Here is an 18,951-nt window from a genome sequence, read left to right on the forward strand (position 1 = left end):
TTACCTATGATTTCGAGACTTTTGTAATGTTTACTATATTTGAGTTTGTAATTCTAGTTTTCCCGAAACATAGCAATTTTAGGGGGGTTTTTGAAGTAATTCACGAAGAAATCATGCAAATTGGCAAATCAAGAACATCTGAAGAATTGTGAAGATTCAGGATAACAATAATGAAGATTCAAGAGACCTCCGTCTTATGTCGCCAAACTCAAAATTTATTAATAAAGGAAAAAAATATGTATAAGAAGAGGGAGGAATAAGCCAAAACCCTCAGAGAAAAAGAAAAAGAAAAAAGTGGGAACAAACTACAACAGACTAAGGAAATCTGTAATTAGGCAAACAATTTATGTCACGATAGAAATCCATATTCAACTCCACCGGAAGCGTGTCTAACCAAACTGAGCCCTCAACGGCGTGACCCATATAAACAAGCCTTAATATATATTTGTATCTATACTATATATAAAGAAAATAGTCTCTTTTGTCTCTTTTAGGTTGATTTTTCTCTTTCCAAAATTACCCTCAATTTTCAATGCAAATAGCACATATAACAAATAGAGAAGAGTAAATTCAAATATTAAAACAAAATGTAACAAATTGTATATGTCCGATTTTTTTCCTTATCATTTAAAAAAGATAATGGATGAGAGTGAATTCAAATATTAAAAAATGTAACAAATACAATTTTTTTTATTACGACACATAATATATCATGTAACAAACACGATATGTGTGTATGTTTAGTTTTTCTTTTCTTTATCCTTTAAAAAAGTGTAAAAAACTAGATCAAGTATGTGTCACTATAAACATAATCAATAAGAAAATGAATGTTATTTTATTTTTATTTTATATACGGACAATATGATTTGACAATAATTTGTTGATAAATAGATTCTTTCAAAAAAATAATTTGTAGATAAATAAATGTACGAATAATTTTCATTAATATCTAAAAATTTAAAAAATTGTAATCAAAATTATACAAACAAATATAATAAAATATATATACACACACGTTATCGCGGTAAAATGAGCAGATGGGCACCGTAGTACCCGTCTTTCTGCTAGTAACAATATAAAGAGAATACATGATTTTTTTTTGGTTTGGATTTTTCATTATTCCAATTATACCCTTAAACAAATTTGCTTTTAAGAATACTTTATTGTTGGTGTTATTCAAAACGATGAATTTTTTTTTATATTTGCAATATTGTTGATAAAAAATTAACATAGTTTTTAATTATTTAAAATTCACAAACATTGATACATATAATTTTAATCAAAATTAAATTTTCATAAAGTAAAATGTTTATAATTTGTATACGTTGGTGCAATAAAAGAAGAGGACAAACATGATTATAACTCATCCACTAGCTAGCTACTTTCTCTATTTCAGTGATGTGCATTGATAAATGCCATTTGGATTTGCTACAAACATATTTGAACACTAGTATAATAAAGTAAATAAAATGGCCAAAACCAATAATTCACATATGTCCTATTGAGTCGTCATTGACAAGTTAATGAATTAAATTTGTTGAGTGAAAGAAAAGATTTGAAACTGATATATAGAGAAGGTCAAAGCATAATGACCACCACCTTGAGTCTGATTAATACAAATTGTGAGGTAAAAATTATGTGACTCCCTACTTTGTAGCAAATCCAAATGGCATTTATCAATGCACATCACTCAAACAGAGAAAGTAGCTAGCTAGTGGATGAGTTGCAATCAAAACCTATTTTTAGTTATTAGTTATGACCTTCTTTTATTAACCGTCCAAAAACCATTGTTTGTGTGTATAAAAGCAGAAAACTACATGGCTGCATTATTAAGTGACAAAAGAGGAAACAAGAAGAAGCATAGATTAACAAAGTGGCAGTGGTGTTTCTTTCTTAATCTGTAGTGATTGATTAAAAAAAAAATCAATATGGGAGCTGGAGCTTTCGTTGAGACGAGTGGAATAAAAAATTATGAGGGAAGAGTGACTCCATATGTGTTAATGACATGTTTTGTAGCTGCCATGGGAGGTCTTCTTTTTGGTTATGATCTTGGTATTACTGGAGGAGTGACTTCTATGGATGAATTCTTGATCAAATTCTTTCCTCGGGTGTATAAAAGAATGAAAGATGAAACACATAATACAAGTCAATATTGTAAATTTGATGATCAAATTTTAACACTATTCACATCTTCCCTATACCTTGCTGCATTGATAGCTTCCTTCTTTGCTTCCACAATCACAAGAATGATGGGACGCAAGGCCTCGATGTTTCTTGGTGGCTTATTTTTCCTTATTGGTGCAATACTAAATGGATTAGCAGCTAACGTTGAAATGCTAATAATTGGTCGTCTACTTCTAGGATTTGGTGTGGGATTTTGCAATCAGGTAAGAACGTTAAAACTCACAAAAATTTAGAAGTTATAATATACACCCTCCGGTAACTATTATAAGCAAAACTTTGTATTTTAAATAATGTATGTGGTCTTTATTATGGACCACATACATCATTTAATGAATGAATCTAAAATACAAAGTTTTGCTTATAATAGTGACCGGAGGGTGTAAAATTCAACACTAGTTTTGTGTAAAGTGTTAGAGACGTTAAATATAGATATTTTTTACCGGCTTCCGCAAAATAAAAAGTTTTACGCGTGTAAGTTTTATCTATTTAATTAAATTTCTTAATATTTTGGAAACCAAATAATTTATAATTAACTAATTTTAGACTTTGTTGTCTATTGTCTAAACAGTCGGTACCAGTGTATTTGTCTGAAATGGCTCCAGCAAAAATTAGAGGAGCACTTAACATTGGCTTCCAAATGATGATTACAATTGGTATCCTAGCCGCAAATCTGATTAATTATGGTACTTCCAAGCATAAAAATGGATGGAGAGTCTCTTTGGGTCTTGGAGCAGTGCCAGCAATTCTTTTGTGTCTAGGATCCCTTTTTTTAGGTGAAACACCCAATTCCTTGATTGAAAGAGGCAACCATGAAAAAGCAAAGGCAATGTTGAAAAGGATCCGCGGAACCGAAAATGTTGATGAAGAATATCAAGATCTTGTTGATGCTAGTGAAGAAGCTAGTAAGGTGGAACATCCATGGAAGAACATTACTCAACCAGAATATAGGCCTCAACTCACTTTCGTCAGTTTTATTCCGTTCTTCCAACAACTTACCGGCATTAATGTTATCATGTTTTACGCTCCCGTCCTTTTTAAGATCTTAGGCTTTGGTGATGATGCTTCCCTCATGTCTGCGGTTATTAGTGGTGGCGTCAATGTTGTTGCTACACTTGTTTCTGTCTTCACAGTAGACAAATTTGGAAGAAGGTTATTATTTCTTGAGGGTGGCTCACAAATGTTTATTTGTCAGGTAAAAATTGACACATTTATTTCTTTTAGATTTTCATACATAACGCTCAAGTTAAACCTATATGTGTGTCCTCGTTTGTATGGAACTGTTCATGTACAGACTATAATTAATCTATGATTTGTAGGTTATTATTGGAATCCTAATTGCATCAAAGTTTGGATTGACCGGACAAGGATCATTTACCAAAGGTGAAGCCGACCTACTCTTGTTTTTTATTTGTGCATATGTTGCGGCATTTGCATGGTCTTGGGGACCATTGGGTTGGTTGGTGCCAAGTGAAATTTGCGCTTTAGAGGTTCGACCAGCAGGTCAAGCTATTAATGTTGCGGTGAACATGTTCTTCACATTTATGATTGCTCAAGTCTTCCTAACCATGCTTTGTCACTTGAAGTTTGGCCTTTTCTTTTTCTTTGCTGGTTTTGTGGCCATCATGACCGTTTTCATTGCTGTGCTCTTACCCGAGACCAAAAATGTCCCAATTGAAGAAATGAATAGAGTCTGGAAGTCACATTGGTTTTGGACAAAGTATGTTCCTGATCATGTTGTTGGTGGTGGTAATAACAAAAAGGTTGATCCTTGAATTGGATAAGGACTTGGCTACAATAAATAAGAAAGATAGAAAAAATGACTACAAGTGAAGAAGATTCAGAGAAAGTGAATGATCGGGTAAATAAATTGTAGCATTGTGCAATAAGCAATGCAATTTTGATGCACATTTGTTGGTGGTAATAACAAAAAGGTCGTTCCTTGAATTGGATAAGGAATTGGCTACAATAAATAGGAAAAATAGAAGCAATGAGTTTAAGGGAAGATTCAAAGAAAATGAATGAGTGGGTAAAAGAATTGTTGCATCGTGCAATATGTAATGAAATTTTGATACAGTTTTATTTATTTATTATGAAATGTACTCTCTTTTTTTACAGAACTAGTTTAGAGACCCGGCGTTGCCCGGGTTAGATATTAAATAAGTTTTATAAGTTTGTGTGCACGAATACACGTGTCAGTATATTAGATTGAATTTATTTAAATTTACAATTATAATAATATCATAAAAATAAATATAAATATTTCAAAAAAAATTAAAAATAAATATAAATGATGAGATGAATGTCCAATGCAAGAATAAAAAGTGTAACAAAATCAATAATGAATTAGTCCAAGTGGTAATAGTTTTGGGTCCTTTAAACATGGACTATTACTTTCCCACCTTATTACCTTCACCCGCGCCCTGTAAAATTTCTAAAAATGCCCTTGTGCATTCCGGATTTTAAAATTCGGATTCATGTTTACAATTTCAGATTTTATAATCCGGACAATTCTTATGTATAATCAGCCATCAGACTCTCTCACATTTCAACAGTTTTGAGATTTCCTTTTAAAAACAACAAAAAACTAAGTAAAAAATGCTAAAAACCTGTCAAATAAAATCATTAAAATATAAAAATAGTACCAAAAAATTTTAAAAATCAAATAAAACTAATGGAAATTTTTTCGGATTTTTCTGAGAATATGAAAAATTAATAAAAATGAAAAATGGGTCTAAACGATGGAATTTTGGATTTTGAGGGGCGGAGTCCCGTAAGAAGTCCCTTCTATGGGAGTCATGGTCCTTGAATTTTATCTGATTTTCTGGGGATGTTTCGGAGCAATCCGATCAAGTAGCCCGAAAACCCGATTTTTGTTAAATAAAATATTGGTTTTTAAAAATAGAAAAAATAATAAAAATATTGAGAATGAAAGTGGAAGTGACACGTGCCATAAAAAACCTTACTCTATATATATACTATTGATTGATTGATTGATGTGTAGTTTGTTGAGATAAAAAATACTGAGTGCATAAGATCAAAAGTTTGTTGAGATATTTATGTTAAATAAAATAGAAAAAATAATAAAAATATTGAGAATGAAAGTGGAAGTGACACGTGGCATAAAAAACCTTACTTTATATATATACTATTGATTGATTGATTGATGTGTAGTTTGTTGAGATAAAAAATACTGAGTGCATAAGATCAAAAGTTTGTTGAGATATTTATGTTAAATAAAATAGAAAAAATAATAAAAATATTGAGAATGAAAGTGGAAGTGACACGTGGCATAAAAAACCTTACTTTATATATATACTATTGATTGATTGATTGATGTGTAGTTTGTTGAGATAAAAAATACTGAGTGCATAAGATCAAAAGTTTGTTGAGATATTTATGTTAAATAAAATAGAAAAAATAATAAAAATATTGAGAATGAAAGTGGAAGTGACACGTGGCATAAAAAACCTTACTTTATATATATACTATTGATAATGAGATGTACTTTAGATTATTTAAACATTATTTAATTTTTTCAAAACTTTTAGAGGAAAAAACTAGTTACGTCTTTCGTGGTCTTGGTTATGTAATAGATACCCGATTGAATATATAAAAATCATAAATAATACAACTCCCAAATCTCATATAAATAGATCGTCTAAATACAAGCTCTTCATGTAAAGAAAATAAATTCACGAATCTTCTCACAAAACAAAATTGGTGAGAGAAACTACACCTTCTCTCTAAGTTTTCTTCCTCTTTCACTCATCAAGGAGGGGTGATTTTAGGTCAATTTTTGACTTAGAATCACCCCTCTACATCTTTTTCCCCTTTCTTTCAATCTAAATAAGTGATTTCCACATACATCAAGTTTTTTCTTTCGTGTTTTTTCGTGATTTCGTCGTCTTAGTGCGACGTTGAGTTGTTCGTCATCTTGTGCGACATTGTTTGATTTCACATCTTTTGTTGTGCGGTGTTCGTTTGGTTCATATTGAAAGATCAGCTTCTGACAATCACAAATTCAATCAATGATTTGGGTGTCAATGTTGCAGATCCAGAAGCATGGGTATTCTGGTGATTTAGATTTATCATATTATTTGTAGGTATTTTGCCGTTGTATGCTATTAACTTGGGTGTTCTGACAATCACCCTTTTGTTTTTGTCAACAACAAAAAAATTGACCAAATATATTTTCCTTAAAATTGAATTTTTGTTTGAGATCTATACTCACTAGGAATTGGGCAAAAGTTATGGTGCATAAGCCATAACTTATGCACCATGCATAAGTTAATCACAATCATCAGATAACAGGACACTTGTAATGATCCTATGGTTCTCAACTCAGACCCCACAATCTTTCTCCGTTTTCGCGAAACTGCTATCTTTCTCCGTTTTCGCGACTGCATTCTTTGCTCCGATTTCCGACATGGTTTTCAGGCTACGTCACGGCATGATTGCGCCGATTTCACCGGCGAACCTTGCTTCACGTTTGCTCGCCGCTCCGACGTCGTTTTCCAGTCGTGATTGCGACGTGATTTCACCGTCTAGGTTGTACGAATTTCAACCTTTCTCACCGGTCCGACGTCGTTTTTCAACACCTTCTTCAGTGAGACTGGATCTGGCAAGCATGTACCAAGGGCCTTATTTGTTGATCTGGAACCTACTGTTATCGATGAAGTAAGAACTGGTTCGTACAGACAACTTTTTCACCCTGAGCAATTAATTTATGGCAAGGAAGATGCTGCTAACAATTTTGCAAGGGGACATTACACAGGTAAGTCAATTTCTAATGCAGTTTAAATTAGCTATTTTCTTCACTTTTTAGCTTGACTGTGGTTATTATTTGTGTATCTGTGCTGCAGTTGGAAGAGAAATTGTTGAACTATGCCTCGACCGTATCAGAAAATTAGCAGACAATTGCACTGGATTGCAAGGATTCTTTGTTTTCAATGTTGTTGGTGGAGGTACTGGTTCTGGTTTGGGATCGTTACTTTTGGAAAGGTTGTCTGTTGATTATGGCAAAAAGTCTAAACTTGGTTTTACCATCTATCCTTCTCCTCAGGTATTAAGAATGAAGACAACATGAACTGTTTGTGAAGCATCAAAGATTTGTACCTACTTTGTTATTTGTTACATTCTTCTGTGATTTATTCATTTTCTTAATTCATGTTTTATGCTTTTCTTACCACTATTTTTATATTTTTTTCCACTCATTCATATGGTTTATGGCAATAATACCTGTTAAATTTGTGATTCTATGTATCTAGATAGATCAGACTACACTCGCCTCTATTCATTATCGCATACAAAATAAATACAAACTGATATGATTTGCTAATTCTAATCCTAATAATATATATTAGGATTTGATTCTTTGATTCTAACAATACCTTTTAATGTGTAGGTATCTACTGCAGTTGTTGAACCTTACAACAATGTTCTTTCCACTCTTTCTCTTCTTGAGCACACTGATGTGGTTGTACTTTTGGACAATGAAGCAATATATGATATATGCAGAAAATCATTAGATATAGAAAGGCCAAGTTATACCAACTTGAACCGTTTGATTTCTCAAGTGATCTCTTCCTTGACAACTTCCTTGAGATTTGACGGTGCAATCAACGTGGACGTTACTGAATTCCAGACTAACCTGGTACCATATCCTCGTATCCATTTCATGCTTTCGTCTTATGCCCCTGTAATATCCTCTGCAAAGGCCTACCATGAGCAGATATCAGTTCCTGAGATCACCAACGCAGTTTTTGAGCCGTTAAGTATGATGGCTAAGTGTGACCCTAGACACGGAAAGTACATGGCATGCTGCCTCATGTATCGCGGAGATGTTGTGCCTAAAGATGTAAATGCAGCTGTTTCAAATATCAAAACAAAGAACAGTTCAATTTTTTGACTGGTAATTACACTTAGACTCCTTGGAATATCACATTATGATTTATGAGTGATAATTTAGATTATGTTCCTTGCAATTTAAACTACCTAGAATGATCAAAGTGCTGAAATTATGCAATTTGGCACAACAATATTATAGAACTGATTTTGTGTTATATTATATCTTATAACTGCTCTATTCTCATAGGGGACATAACATATTATATGTAATATGATTGAGCCATGTGATGAGCGCAAAGCGAACTATTCTTTCGCCTTTTACTAAAAAAACAGTTTGACTGAGTGATATTGGTGACTATTTTCAGGTGTCCAACTGGTTTCAAGTGTGGAATCAACTACCAGCCTCCAACAGTGGTACTGGGAGGTGATCTTGCAAAGGTGATGCGTGCGGTTTGTATGATAAGCAACAACATAGCTGTTGCCGAGGTTTTCTCTCGCATTGATCATAAATTTGATCTCATGTATGCTAAAAGGGCATTTGTACATTGGTATGTTGGTGAAGGAATGGAAGAAGGTGAATTTTCAGAAACCAGGGAGGATCTTGCTGCTCTTGAAAAAGACTATGAAGAAGTTGGAGCTAAAGGTGAAGTTGGTGATGATAATGATGTTGATGACTACTGAAACCTATCATCATTCCTTCATCATCAGCTATCTTCACCTCCCTGTCTTTGTTCTGTCTCTTGTATCTGGCTGTGTAATAATCATTTCCCCACTCCACTATTTTTAAGAATCTTTCTGATGTGTGCTAAGCTCTTCTATGTTTTGGTGTAAACCTGGTATTTTCTCCGCGCAATTGGAGAAACTAATTCCTCGAGTCGGGTAGTATTGTGTACTAGTTCTGTAATTTGGAATGTTTCAAGTTAAAAAAAATGTTGAGACAATTTTTTTCATCATGAACTATATTGTTATTTTGAATCACTTGTTTCTGCACAGAGCAGAATAGATGTTGTTTTATGTTTTGCAGTAGTGATGTACTAATAATATTAATAAAAAATATTAAAAAAATAAAGTAAAAGATGTTTTTAGTCCCTATAATTTTTTTTTAGTCCTTGTGCTTACTTTTCAAGGAAGGGTAGTTAGACTTAAGATAGAGTTTGTTGATGGTATACCTTTGAATTTTTCAGTATATAGCAACCACATCTCCATATAATTCAATCTATCAATATGTATTTTCACTATTCTTTTATTTTATTTAGCATTTGACAATTATTTTTCTTTCACATACAAGTCTATTAAAACCATTAAAGTGCAATTATATTTAGACAAAGCCAGAAATTCGTTTTACAACGTAAGAAATAAAAGAGAGATGACGAGGCTTTACAAAAAAAGTGGTACTTATTGATTAATTCACATTAGGTTATAAGTGTGTACTATTAAGTGGTTACTTAATAATGATTTAAATGTTTATCACAATTTTTTTATTACAAAACCATTAGACAATTATTTTGGTTTCACATTGAAAACTATCAAAACCATTAAACAATACGTATGGTTTCAGTAATAATTTCAGTGCATAACATCTTAATCATTATTTAAAACCATGTACCAATAATAATTTCATTTAAAACCATTACATAATTATATTGGTTTCACATAGTCCACTATCAAAACCATTAAACCATACTTGTGGTTTTAGAATTCCATACCCCTAAGTTTAATAAAATTAAATTAAATTGAACATTTTTGGGCCAAAAATAAAACAAAATGAACATTATACTATGAAACTTAGGGGTATTCCATACCCCTAAGTTTGTTTCAATTCATCAAAATTCATAAACATCTTTATACAGAAATTCACCATAAACTTAATACAAATCCAGAAATTCATAAACTTGATACAAACATTAACAAGAAACTTAATACTAATCCAGAAATCCAGAAATTCAATACAAAAAAAACATTAACACTAATCCAGTCCGTTATCGGAGGTTATGTATCATGTTGGACGTGCTAGCTTTTGAATCAATTCTTCATAGTATGAAGTTGCTGCCTTCGCCACGTAGTTTCTTTTGCAATTGCTTGAGTTGCTTAATATTGTTGAACAGATTCCAATTCTCAAATCCATAGTTTTTGCAGCCTTGTCATTCTTCCCATGGTTTCTCATTTCACAACTTAGATTCTAAACCAAACAAAGAAATTTGTTAAAAACTGTTCCAAAGCAAATCAACACTCTGAAACCATTTCCACAACAAAATGGTTTCAGAGTAAAACTTGCTAAAACCATTTACACAACATATTGGTTTTCAGAGTAAAATGGTTTTCTGTATGATTTTTAAACAAAACATACTATAATAAGAAACAAATCAACAGTATGAAACCATTTCCTGAGACAATTAAGATTAAGTCTATTTCACATACAAGTCTATCAAAACCATTAGACAATTAGTTTGGTTTCGCAATTAAACTGATTCATATCAAGTCTTATCATCTGATGGATTGCATGTAAACCATTTCAAATTCAGAGCAAAATAACACATTTTACAACTTAGATTCTAAACCAAACAAAGAAATTGTTAAAAACAGTTCCAAAGCAAATCAACGCTCTAAAACCATTTCCACTGCAAAATGGTTTCAGAGTAAAACTTGCTAAAACCATTTACACAACATATTGGTTTTCAGAGTAAAATGCTGAAAACCATTTCCTGAAATTAAACTATCTTAGTTGATTTTCCAGAAATTAAAACAATTCGAAATTAAACATTATGAAACCATTTCCAGAAATTAAACAAATCAACACTATGAATCAACACTATGAAACCATTTCCAGAAATTAATCCAATTCGAAATTAAACTGTGAATTTTAATTAAACCATTCTACTCTGAAAATCAATTCGAAATTAAACCATTTCCAGAAAAAAAGCACCACCGTGGTGCAACCCACAACCAGAAACAATCCTCACCCTCAGCGAACTTCAATCCTCGTCTAATGGTTTTAACCATACGTCACCACCACTACCACCACCAGTTTGTCTAAAAAGCTAGAAAGAGCTTTCTTCGCCAGAATCGCTTTTTCTCTTAATTCTCTAGTTTTCTTCAACGCGCGTTTGTAAGCACAATAAGGACCAAAGAAGTTTCCAGAATCATCGAATTTAGGTTCGAAACCGATGCAAGTGACGTGGATAGAAACGGAACAATCGGTTTGGGAACATACGAGCAATTCACCTCTGAGTTTGTTGCAGGTAATGCAAATGTTATCGTCTAAGGAATCAACGGGTACGGTTTCGGGAACGGAATCGAGAAGTGGAGTGTGAGTGTGGTGGTTGTCATTGTCGTCGCTGTCGCTATTGCTGTTGTAGACGGTTGCATTGTGGTCGTCGTTGGTGGTGGAGAGTGTAACGCCCTCCTTTTATTTAATTATTTTTTTATTAAGTTAGAATCTATTTATGTGATTTATTTATATATATGAGGTGTTAGTATTTTATTATGTGACATTATTCTATTATTTATTAGAATATGAGAATTATTAGGGTAAGTAAAATTGAAGGGGGTTAGAATAGAAAGAAGAATAAGTTGTTGGGCCAAAATAGATTTAGGAAGAGCGTTTAGTATTATAAATAGAGAAGCTTAGGTTAGAAAGAGTTTACCGGAAACCGCTTTTTGGAAAAGAGGAGAACAAGAAAGAAGAGAAGAGGAGAGAAAAGTCAAGAGAAGATGAGAAGACCTTAGGAAAGAAGAACGCTACTTTTGATTTCAGAAAAACAATCTAAGGTAAGGGTGAGACTATCTTTCACTAATATTAAGTCTGTGATTCATTAGATTGTATCTAACATGATTTAGGATGAATTTGTGAGATTTTAAGAATTAGGGTGGTATGAACATGTAGGTAGTGAAGGGCTTTTATTTTCCGTTGTTTTCCATTATAATTTATGTTAAATACGTGGTCTAATTTGCTGCTATGATCTTGGGTCTAGTCTTGTCTCTAAATTCATTATTGGTATGAACTAAATTTGTATTTGATTCACGGTTATGTTGTGTTTTGAGTATACGAGTAAAAGCGAGTGAAAATCCATGAATAGCATAACATATACGATATGGTGTTTTAGGTCCTGTATGTTCAGAACTTTGAAGTTGAACCCTTACCATGATTTTTCTTTTGCTGCTATAGTATAGTATAGTAAACGTATAGGTAGGTTTTAATCACGTTAGAGAAAATAATAATAATATCTAGCAATAGTTGAGTAGCTTAATTAACTAGCTCAGAGCCTCATATGCTTATAAGATGCTACCAAACTCTTAATATTTTTTTTGAGGAAGCGAACTCTTATTACTGTTTCTTTTCAACTTAATTATAATCTATTAATTAACATATTGGTTTAATATATTGATTTTGTTTTTACGTGTCTTAATAGCCTTGGGGTGGCTCTGATCCTCTCTTGGATCTACTTGTTTGGATAGGGACTAACTCTTATATGCTAGCCTCTAATTAATTAATTAAAACCCAATTAATATGAAGTGTAGACAAACAAGAGAGTAGTGTGTAACACAATTTATTCGAATCTCACGGCCATGGTTGTAGGTTTTGATTGAATAATTAAATTAATGTGTATTGATATGCTATTTAATGAGGTAAAAGATGTACTATTTGAAGATATTTGATTTAAAGATGTGTGCTTTTAAGATGTGTTATAAAAATATGTGCTATTTGAAGATGTGTGATTTAAAGATATGCCATATAATGATGTGATATTTGAAGTAGTGGTTTAAATATGTGTATTTGTCGAGTTATTTAAAGATGAGTAATTGTCAGGTCTTATAAAGATGTGTTACTATTTAAAGATCGTGTAGTTTTAAGATGAACTCGGAGTAGGAAAGGAAGGATGTCTAGATTATTAGAAGCTGTCCAGGAAGCCTAAGTTAAGATGACTAAGATTATTAATGATGTGACATTGTTATTTATGCACTATATGTGTTAATTATGATGCTTATGTTGATGCGATGTTTAAGATGTTGTTGATTATCATTGATGTTGTTGTACTATGATGCTGATATGAGATGAATTATTTATATGCTGCGTATACTGCTGAGTCTTATTTAAGATGTAAGTGTCGGTCTAAGTCAAAGAGTTATAAGATGTTCATGAAGTTCTAAGACGTAAGATGTTGGGTCCATGCATACTCATTCAAAGTTGAGGGCTTGATGCCCTGGAGCTTTTGCTCAACCACGACGATGGAGCTTTTGCTCAACCACGACGATGGAGCTTTTGCTCAACCATGCTCAACCACGACGATGAGGGCTTATGCCCTAGATTGGTACCACATGCATTTGCATTTCATGATGATTCGAGATGGTTTAAGACGTTAAGAGTTGCATAGTCGAGTCTAGATGCATTGTCAAGTCAAGTTGTTAAGTTGTGATGTTTTAACGAATTACTTTGTGATGCCTTTTAGTATGATGATATGTGACGATGATTGTGACTGCTATATGATGATATATTGCTAAGATGAAATGATGATGTCTATGTACTTGATTATAATTGTTAAATTATAAGATGTTTATATTGTTAAATGTAATTTATGATTAATGAGCTTAATATTATTGTTTGAGAAATCTCACCCCTTCTGCGTATATGTTGCCTCGACCGTGGGTAATGTGCAGGTAATAAAGACTAGCTGTGTTCGTGAGTAGACTCCTCACATCGTGTCTAGGATGCTCTGATACGTAACGGGATGGGGATTTTAATACTATTTTCTGTTCCTTTACGTATTGCTTTTGAAGTTTAAGAATTATTTTTGAACTAAGATTTATGAAACTCTTATGATGAGGCCTGCGTGCCAAAGACTTTTATGTTGTTGAACTAATTCCGCTGCGAAGTTTTAAAGATTAAGTTGAATAATTTTGAAGGATAAATATTTATTTATTCAATTTATGATTTTTATGAAATGTGACATTCCGTTTACGATGAATACTCTGATTTATTTACGAAATTTTTACGTTGGGAAAACGGGGTGTTACAATTGGTATCAGAGCAGGTCGGTCCGTCCGGCCAAGTAGATGAGTCGTTGTGTCGTGTCGTCATGTTTTCTAGTTAGTAGTTATGTTTTTTTTACGTGATCATGTCTAACTGACTAACTTTGATGTGATTTTTGTGTATTGTTTGAAGTTCTATTGTGTTATATATTGTTTAAGATATTTAAGCAATAATTAAATTCATTTTCTCTTATGCTCTGAATTTCGAGGACGAAATTCTTTTAAGTTGGGGAGAGTTGTAACGCCCTCCTTTTATTTAATTATTTTTTTATTAAGTTAGAATCTATTTATGTGATTTATTTATATATATGAGGTGTTAGTATTTTATTATGTGACATTATTCTATTATTTATTAGAATATGAGAATTATTAGTGTAAGTAAAATTGAAGGGGGTTATAATAGAAAGAAGAATAAGTTGTTGGGCCAAAATAGATTTAGGAAGAGCGTTTAGTATTATAAATAGAGAAGCTTAGGTTAGAAAGAGTTTACCGGAAACCGCTTTTTGGAAAAGAGGAGAACAAGAAAGAAGAGAAGAGGAGAGAAAAGTCAAGAGAAGATGAGAAGACCTTAGGAAAGAAGAACGCTACTTTTGATTTCAGAAAAACAATCTAAGGTAAGGGTGAGACTATCTTTCACTAATATTAAGTCTGTGATTCATTAGATTGTATCTAACATGATTTAGGATGAATTTGTGAGATTTTAAGAATTAGGGTGGTATGAACATGTAGGTAGTGAAGGGCTTTTATTTTCCGTTGTTTTCCATTATAATTTATGTTAAATACGTGGTCTAATTTGCTGCTATGATCTTGGGTCTAGTCTTGTCTCTAAATTCATTATTGGTATGAACTAAATTTGTATTTGATTCACGGTTATGTTGTGTTTTGAGTATACGAGTAAAAGCGAGTGAAAATCCATGAATAGCATAACATATACGATATGGTGTTTTAGGTCCTGTATGTTCAGAACTTTGAAGTTGAACCCTTACCATGATTTTTCTTTTGCTGCTATAGTATAGTATAGTAAACGTATAGGTAGGTTTTAATCACGTTAGAGAAAATAATAATAATATCTAGCAATAGTTGAGTAGCTTAATTAACTAGCTCAGAGCCTCATATGCTTATAAGATGCTACCAAACTCTTAATATTTTTTTTGAGGAAGCGAACTCTTATTACTGTTTCTTTTCAACTTAATTATAATCTATTAATTAACATATTGGTTTAATATATTGATTTTGTTTTTACGTGTCTTAATAGCCTTGGGGTGGCTCTGATCCTCTCTTGGATCTACTTGTTTGGATAGGGACTAACTCTTATATGCTAGCCTCTAATTAATTAATTAAAACCCAATTAATATGAAGTGTAGACAAACAAGAAAGTAGTGTGTAACACAATTTATTCGAATCTCACGGCCATGGTTGTAGGTTTTGATTGAATAATTAAATTAATGTGTATTGATATGCTATTTAATGATGTAAAAGATGTACTATTTGAAGATATTTGATTTAAAGATGTGTGCTTTTAAGATGTGTTATAAAAATATGTGCTATTTGAAGATGTGTGATTTAAAGATATGCCATATAATGATGTGATATTTGAAGTAGTGGTTTAAATATGTGTATTTGTCGAGTTATTTAAAGATGAGTAATTGTCAAGTCTTATAAAGATGTGTTACTATTTAAAGATCGTGTAGTTTTAAGATGAACTCGGAGTAGGAAAGGAAGGATGTCTAGATTATTAGAAGCTGTCCAGGAAGCCTAAGTTAAGATGACTAAGATTATTAATGATGTGACATTGTTATTTATGCACTATATGTGTTAATTATGATGCTTATGTTGATGCGATGTTTAAGATGTTGTTGATTATCATTGATGTTGTTGTACTATGATGCTGATATGAGATGAATTATTTATATGCTGCGTATACTGCTGAGTCTTATTTAAGATGTAAGTGTCGGTCTAAGTCAAAGAGTTATAAGATGTTCATGAAGTTCTAAGACGTAAGATGTTGGGTCCATGCATACTCATTCAAAGTTGAGGGCTTGATGCCCTGGAGCTTTTGCTCAACCACGACGATGGAGCTTTTGCTCAACCATGCTCAACCACGACGATGAGAGCTTATGCTCAACCACGACGATGAGAGCTTATGCTCAACCACGACGATGAGGGCTTATGCCCTAGATTGGTACCACATGCATTTGCATTTCATGATGATTCGAGATGGTTTAAGACGTTAAGAGTTGCATAGTCGAGTCTAGATGCATTGTCAAGTCAAGTTGTTAAGTTGTGATGTTTTAACGAATTACTTTGTGATGCCTTTTAGTATGATGATATGTGACGATGATTGTGACTGCTATATGATGATATATTGCTAAGATGAAATGATGATGTCTATGTACTTGATTATAATTGTTAAATTATAAGATGTTTATATTGTTAAATGTAATTTATGATTAATGAGCTTAATATTATTGTTTGAGAAATCTCACCCCTTCTGCGTATATGTTGCCTCGACCGTGGGTAATGTGCAGGTAATAAAGACTAGCTGTGTTCGTGAGTAGACTCCTCACATCGTGTCTAGGATGCTCTGATACGTAACGGGATGGGGATTTTAATACTATTTTCTGTTCCTTTACGTATTGCTTTTGAAGTTTAAGAATTATTTTTGAACTAAGATTTATGAAACTCTTATGATGAGGCCTGCGTGCCAAAGACTTTTATGTTGTTGAACTAATTCCACTGCGAAGTTTTAAAGATTAAGTTGAATAATTTTGAAGGATAAATATTTATTTATTCAATTTATGATTTTTATGAAATGTGACATTCCGTTTACGATGAATACTCTGATTTATTTACGAAATTTTTACGTTGGGAAAACGGGGTGTTACTGAGAGGAGAGGAATGGGAGTGGCGGTGGAAGGTGTTATCATACGGCGGCGAATACCGCTGACGACAGATTTTGTGTATGAATTTGTTCCTCAGAGCTTTATGAATTTGGGTGGTGTAGGAAGCAAATTTGTTGGGCTACAGATTAATGGGCCATATTAGCAATCCTTATGCAGGGTGCATAAGGAAAATCCTTATGCACCATAACCAGACCCCTAGGAATTGGTCTATTAGTTTCGTAAAGAAATGAGCAAGAAAAATTTAGAGATTAACACCTTTTACTCACAGAGTTGAAGAAAGCAATAAAATAAATGCTTTTTAGTTTTACAACATTGTGACACGATTTACAACATCGTGACACTATTTTTGTTCCATAATGGAAAGTCTGCTACTAACTTGCAAATCATGGCACGATCTGAAGCATCGTAATACGATTTTGAGAGCGTCAAACCTGGAAATTTGAAATGAATGCAGCATCGTGGCACGATTTTGGTACAACATGACACAATTTTAGGTGCCCAAAACCATGTCTATAAAAGCCAAACACATTTTCACTGCAATGGTTCAAATATTATGGATCTAGAAGGCACATTTTGAAGCAATAAGCTCAGGATCTCATGATGGCTCACCATCTAACTAATTGTTGATCCTATTTTGTGTAATGAATCCTTCTTTTAATCTATCTATTTATTTTTAGCCAGGAGAAACTAAGTTCCATTGATTAGGTCATGAGATGAATCTATTTGTAAGTTATTTGAATCTATTGTAAGTTATTTGTAACCTTAAATGGACAAAGGATGCTAGATATGAATCAATGAATCATGAATCGAATCAAGCAATTCATGACAACACACGAGACATCAAAGATTCACATGACACTATGAGACATGACACACAAGACATCAAAGAATCACATGACACTATGAGACATGATTTGCTAGGTTGCTTTAACAAGTTTCTAAGTTAAAGCTAATCAACACAAAAGAACATCATCAAATAAACCTAGCTATCTTAGACATCATCAAAACATAAACTGAGGCAATAAGCAATATTATCTTCAATTTACGTCATGAAGTTACCTGTTTCCTTAATTAATAACTGGTTACATCCTAGATTCAACAAATTTTATTCAATATTAGTAATGTCACCTCCTAAGTACTTACTACTAAGGTTAACTCACTTTCGGTATCTTTCGTCTAGTTACTAACTAATTACTTCATAGATAGACAGATATAAATATCAATAGTAAGCCCTGTCACTACCTAAGTGCCTAAACTAGGGTTGCGCTCTAGAGGAGACAGATCTTACGCACACAGTAAAACTAAATAGCGAACAAAAAATAACTAAATAAATGACATTAAATTAAATAATTATCCTACAAAATAAATAGAGGTTTATCTTAGAACCCAAGCCTAAAAAGATTTAGTTACTCATGGTATATAAATGACTAATTACAAAAGAAATAAAACTTACCCTAACAATTTGGAGAGAGGAGAAATAAACTCCTCCTGAAAGCTCCTAGAATCCACCTTCGTCTTGAACTGCTCCAGTTCTGAATGAGAAATTATGAATGATGAAGGCGGTATTTATAGGAAGGTTTTCACCAGAACTTGGACTAAAAACGCGGGCTTTATTCGTCAAAAAGTTACAAAATTGTGAATTTTTCACTAGTCACCAAGCGCGGGGCGCCTAGCACCCATTTCATGTGCCTGGGCGCATGTGCCTTGTAGGTCAGGCACCAAGCGCCTATATCCATGCACCTGGGCACTTATGGGTGTGTTCTGGGTGCTGAAATGCATGTTTATTCGCCTTTTTAGGTGTTTGCTTCTATGTAAGTTGTGTATGAACTTGGGAACAGAATTTCTCCCTTTGCAAAGCCTTCTAAGACCTCTTGAACCTTCATTCTTCATCTTCCCAAGGACCACATAAATCTTCGGATGTCTTTGCTTTGCCGTTTGCATGATTTCTTCGTGAATTACATCAAAAACACCCCAAAATTGCTATGTTTCG

At 32.9% G+C, this 18,951-nt stretch overlaps 2 protein-coding genes and 1 pseudogene across 2 annotated transcripts; all 3 read left to right on the forward strand.

Annotated features, from left to right (window-relative positions):
- The first annotated feature begins 1,797 nt into the window (after positions 1-1,797).
- LOC146953770 (sugar transport protein 10-like) lies at positions 1,798-4,128 on the forward strand. The gene is made up of 3 exons (XM_085711652.1): positions 1,798-2,387; positions 2,753-3,376; positions 3,501-4,128. The coding sequence occupies exons 1-3, from the start codon at positions 1,929-1,931 to the stop codon at positions 3,954-3,956; spliced, it is 1,539 nt and encodes a 512-aa protein (XP_085567778.1). The 5' UTR covers positions 1,798-1,928; the 3' UTR covers positions 3,957-4,128.
- A 2,385-nt stretch (positions 4,129-6,513) lies between these two features.
- LOC146953771 (tubulin alpha-3 chain-like) lies at positions 6,514-8,092 on the forward strand. Its single transcript, XM_085742710.1, has 4 exons — positions 6,514-6,671; positions 6,792-6,958; positions 7,047-7,246; positions 7,589-8,092. Exons 1-4 carry the CDS (start codon positions 6,514-6,516, stop codon positions 8,090-8,092), a joined length of 1,029 nt encoding a protein of 342 aa, XP_085598836.1.
- A 304-nt stretch (positions 8,093-8,396) lies between these two features.
- On the forward strand, positions 8,397-8,905 carry LOC146953772 (tubulin alpha-1 chain pseudogene; annotated as a pseudogene).
- Positions 8,906-18,951: the final 10,046 nt, after the last annotated feature.

This window comes from Medicago sativa, chromosome 1 (assembly GCF_051527215.1).
Source record: "Medicago sativa cultivar Bolivia chromosome 1, Bolivia_mono, whole genome shotgun sequence".
In the NCBI taxonomy this organism is placed as follows: Eukaryota; Viridiplantae; Streptophyta; class Magnoliopsida; order Fabales; family Fabaceae; genus Medicago; species Medicago sativa.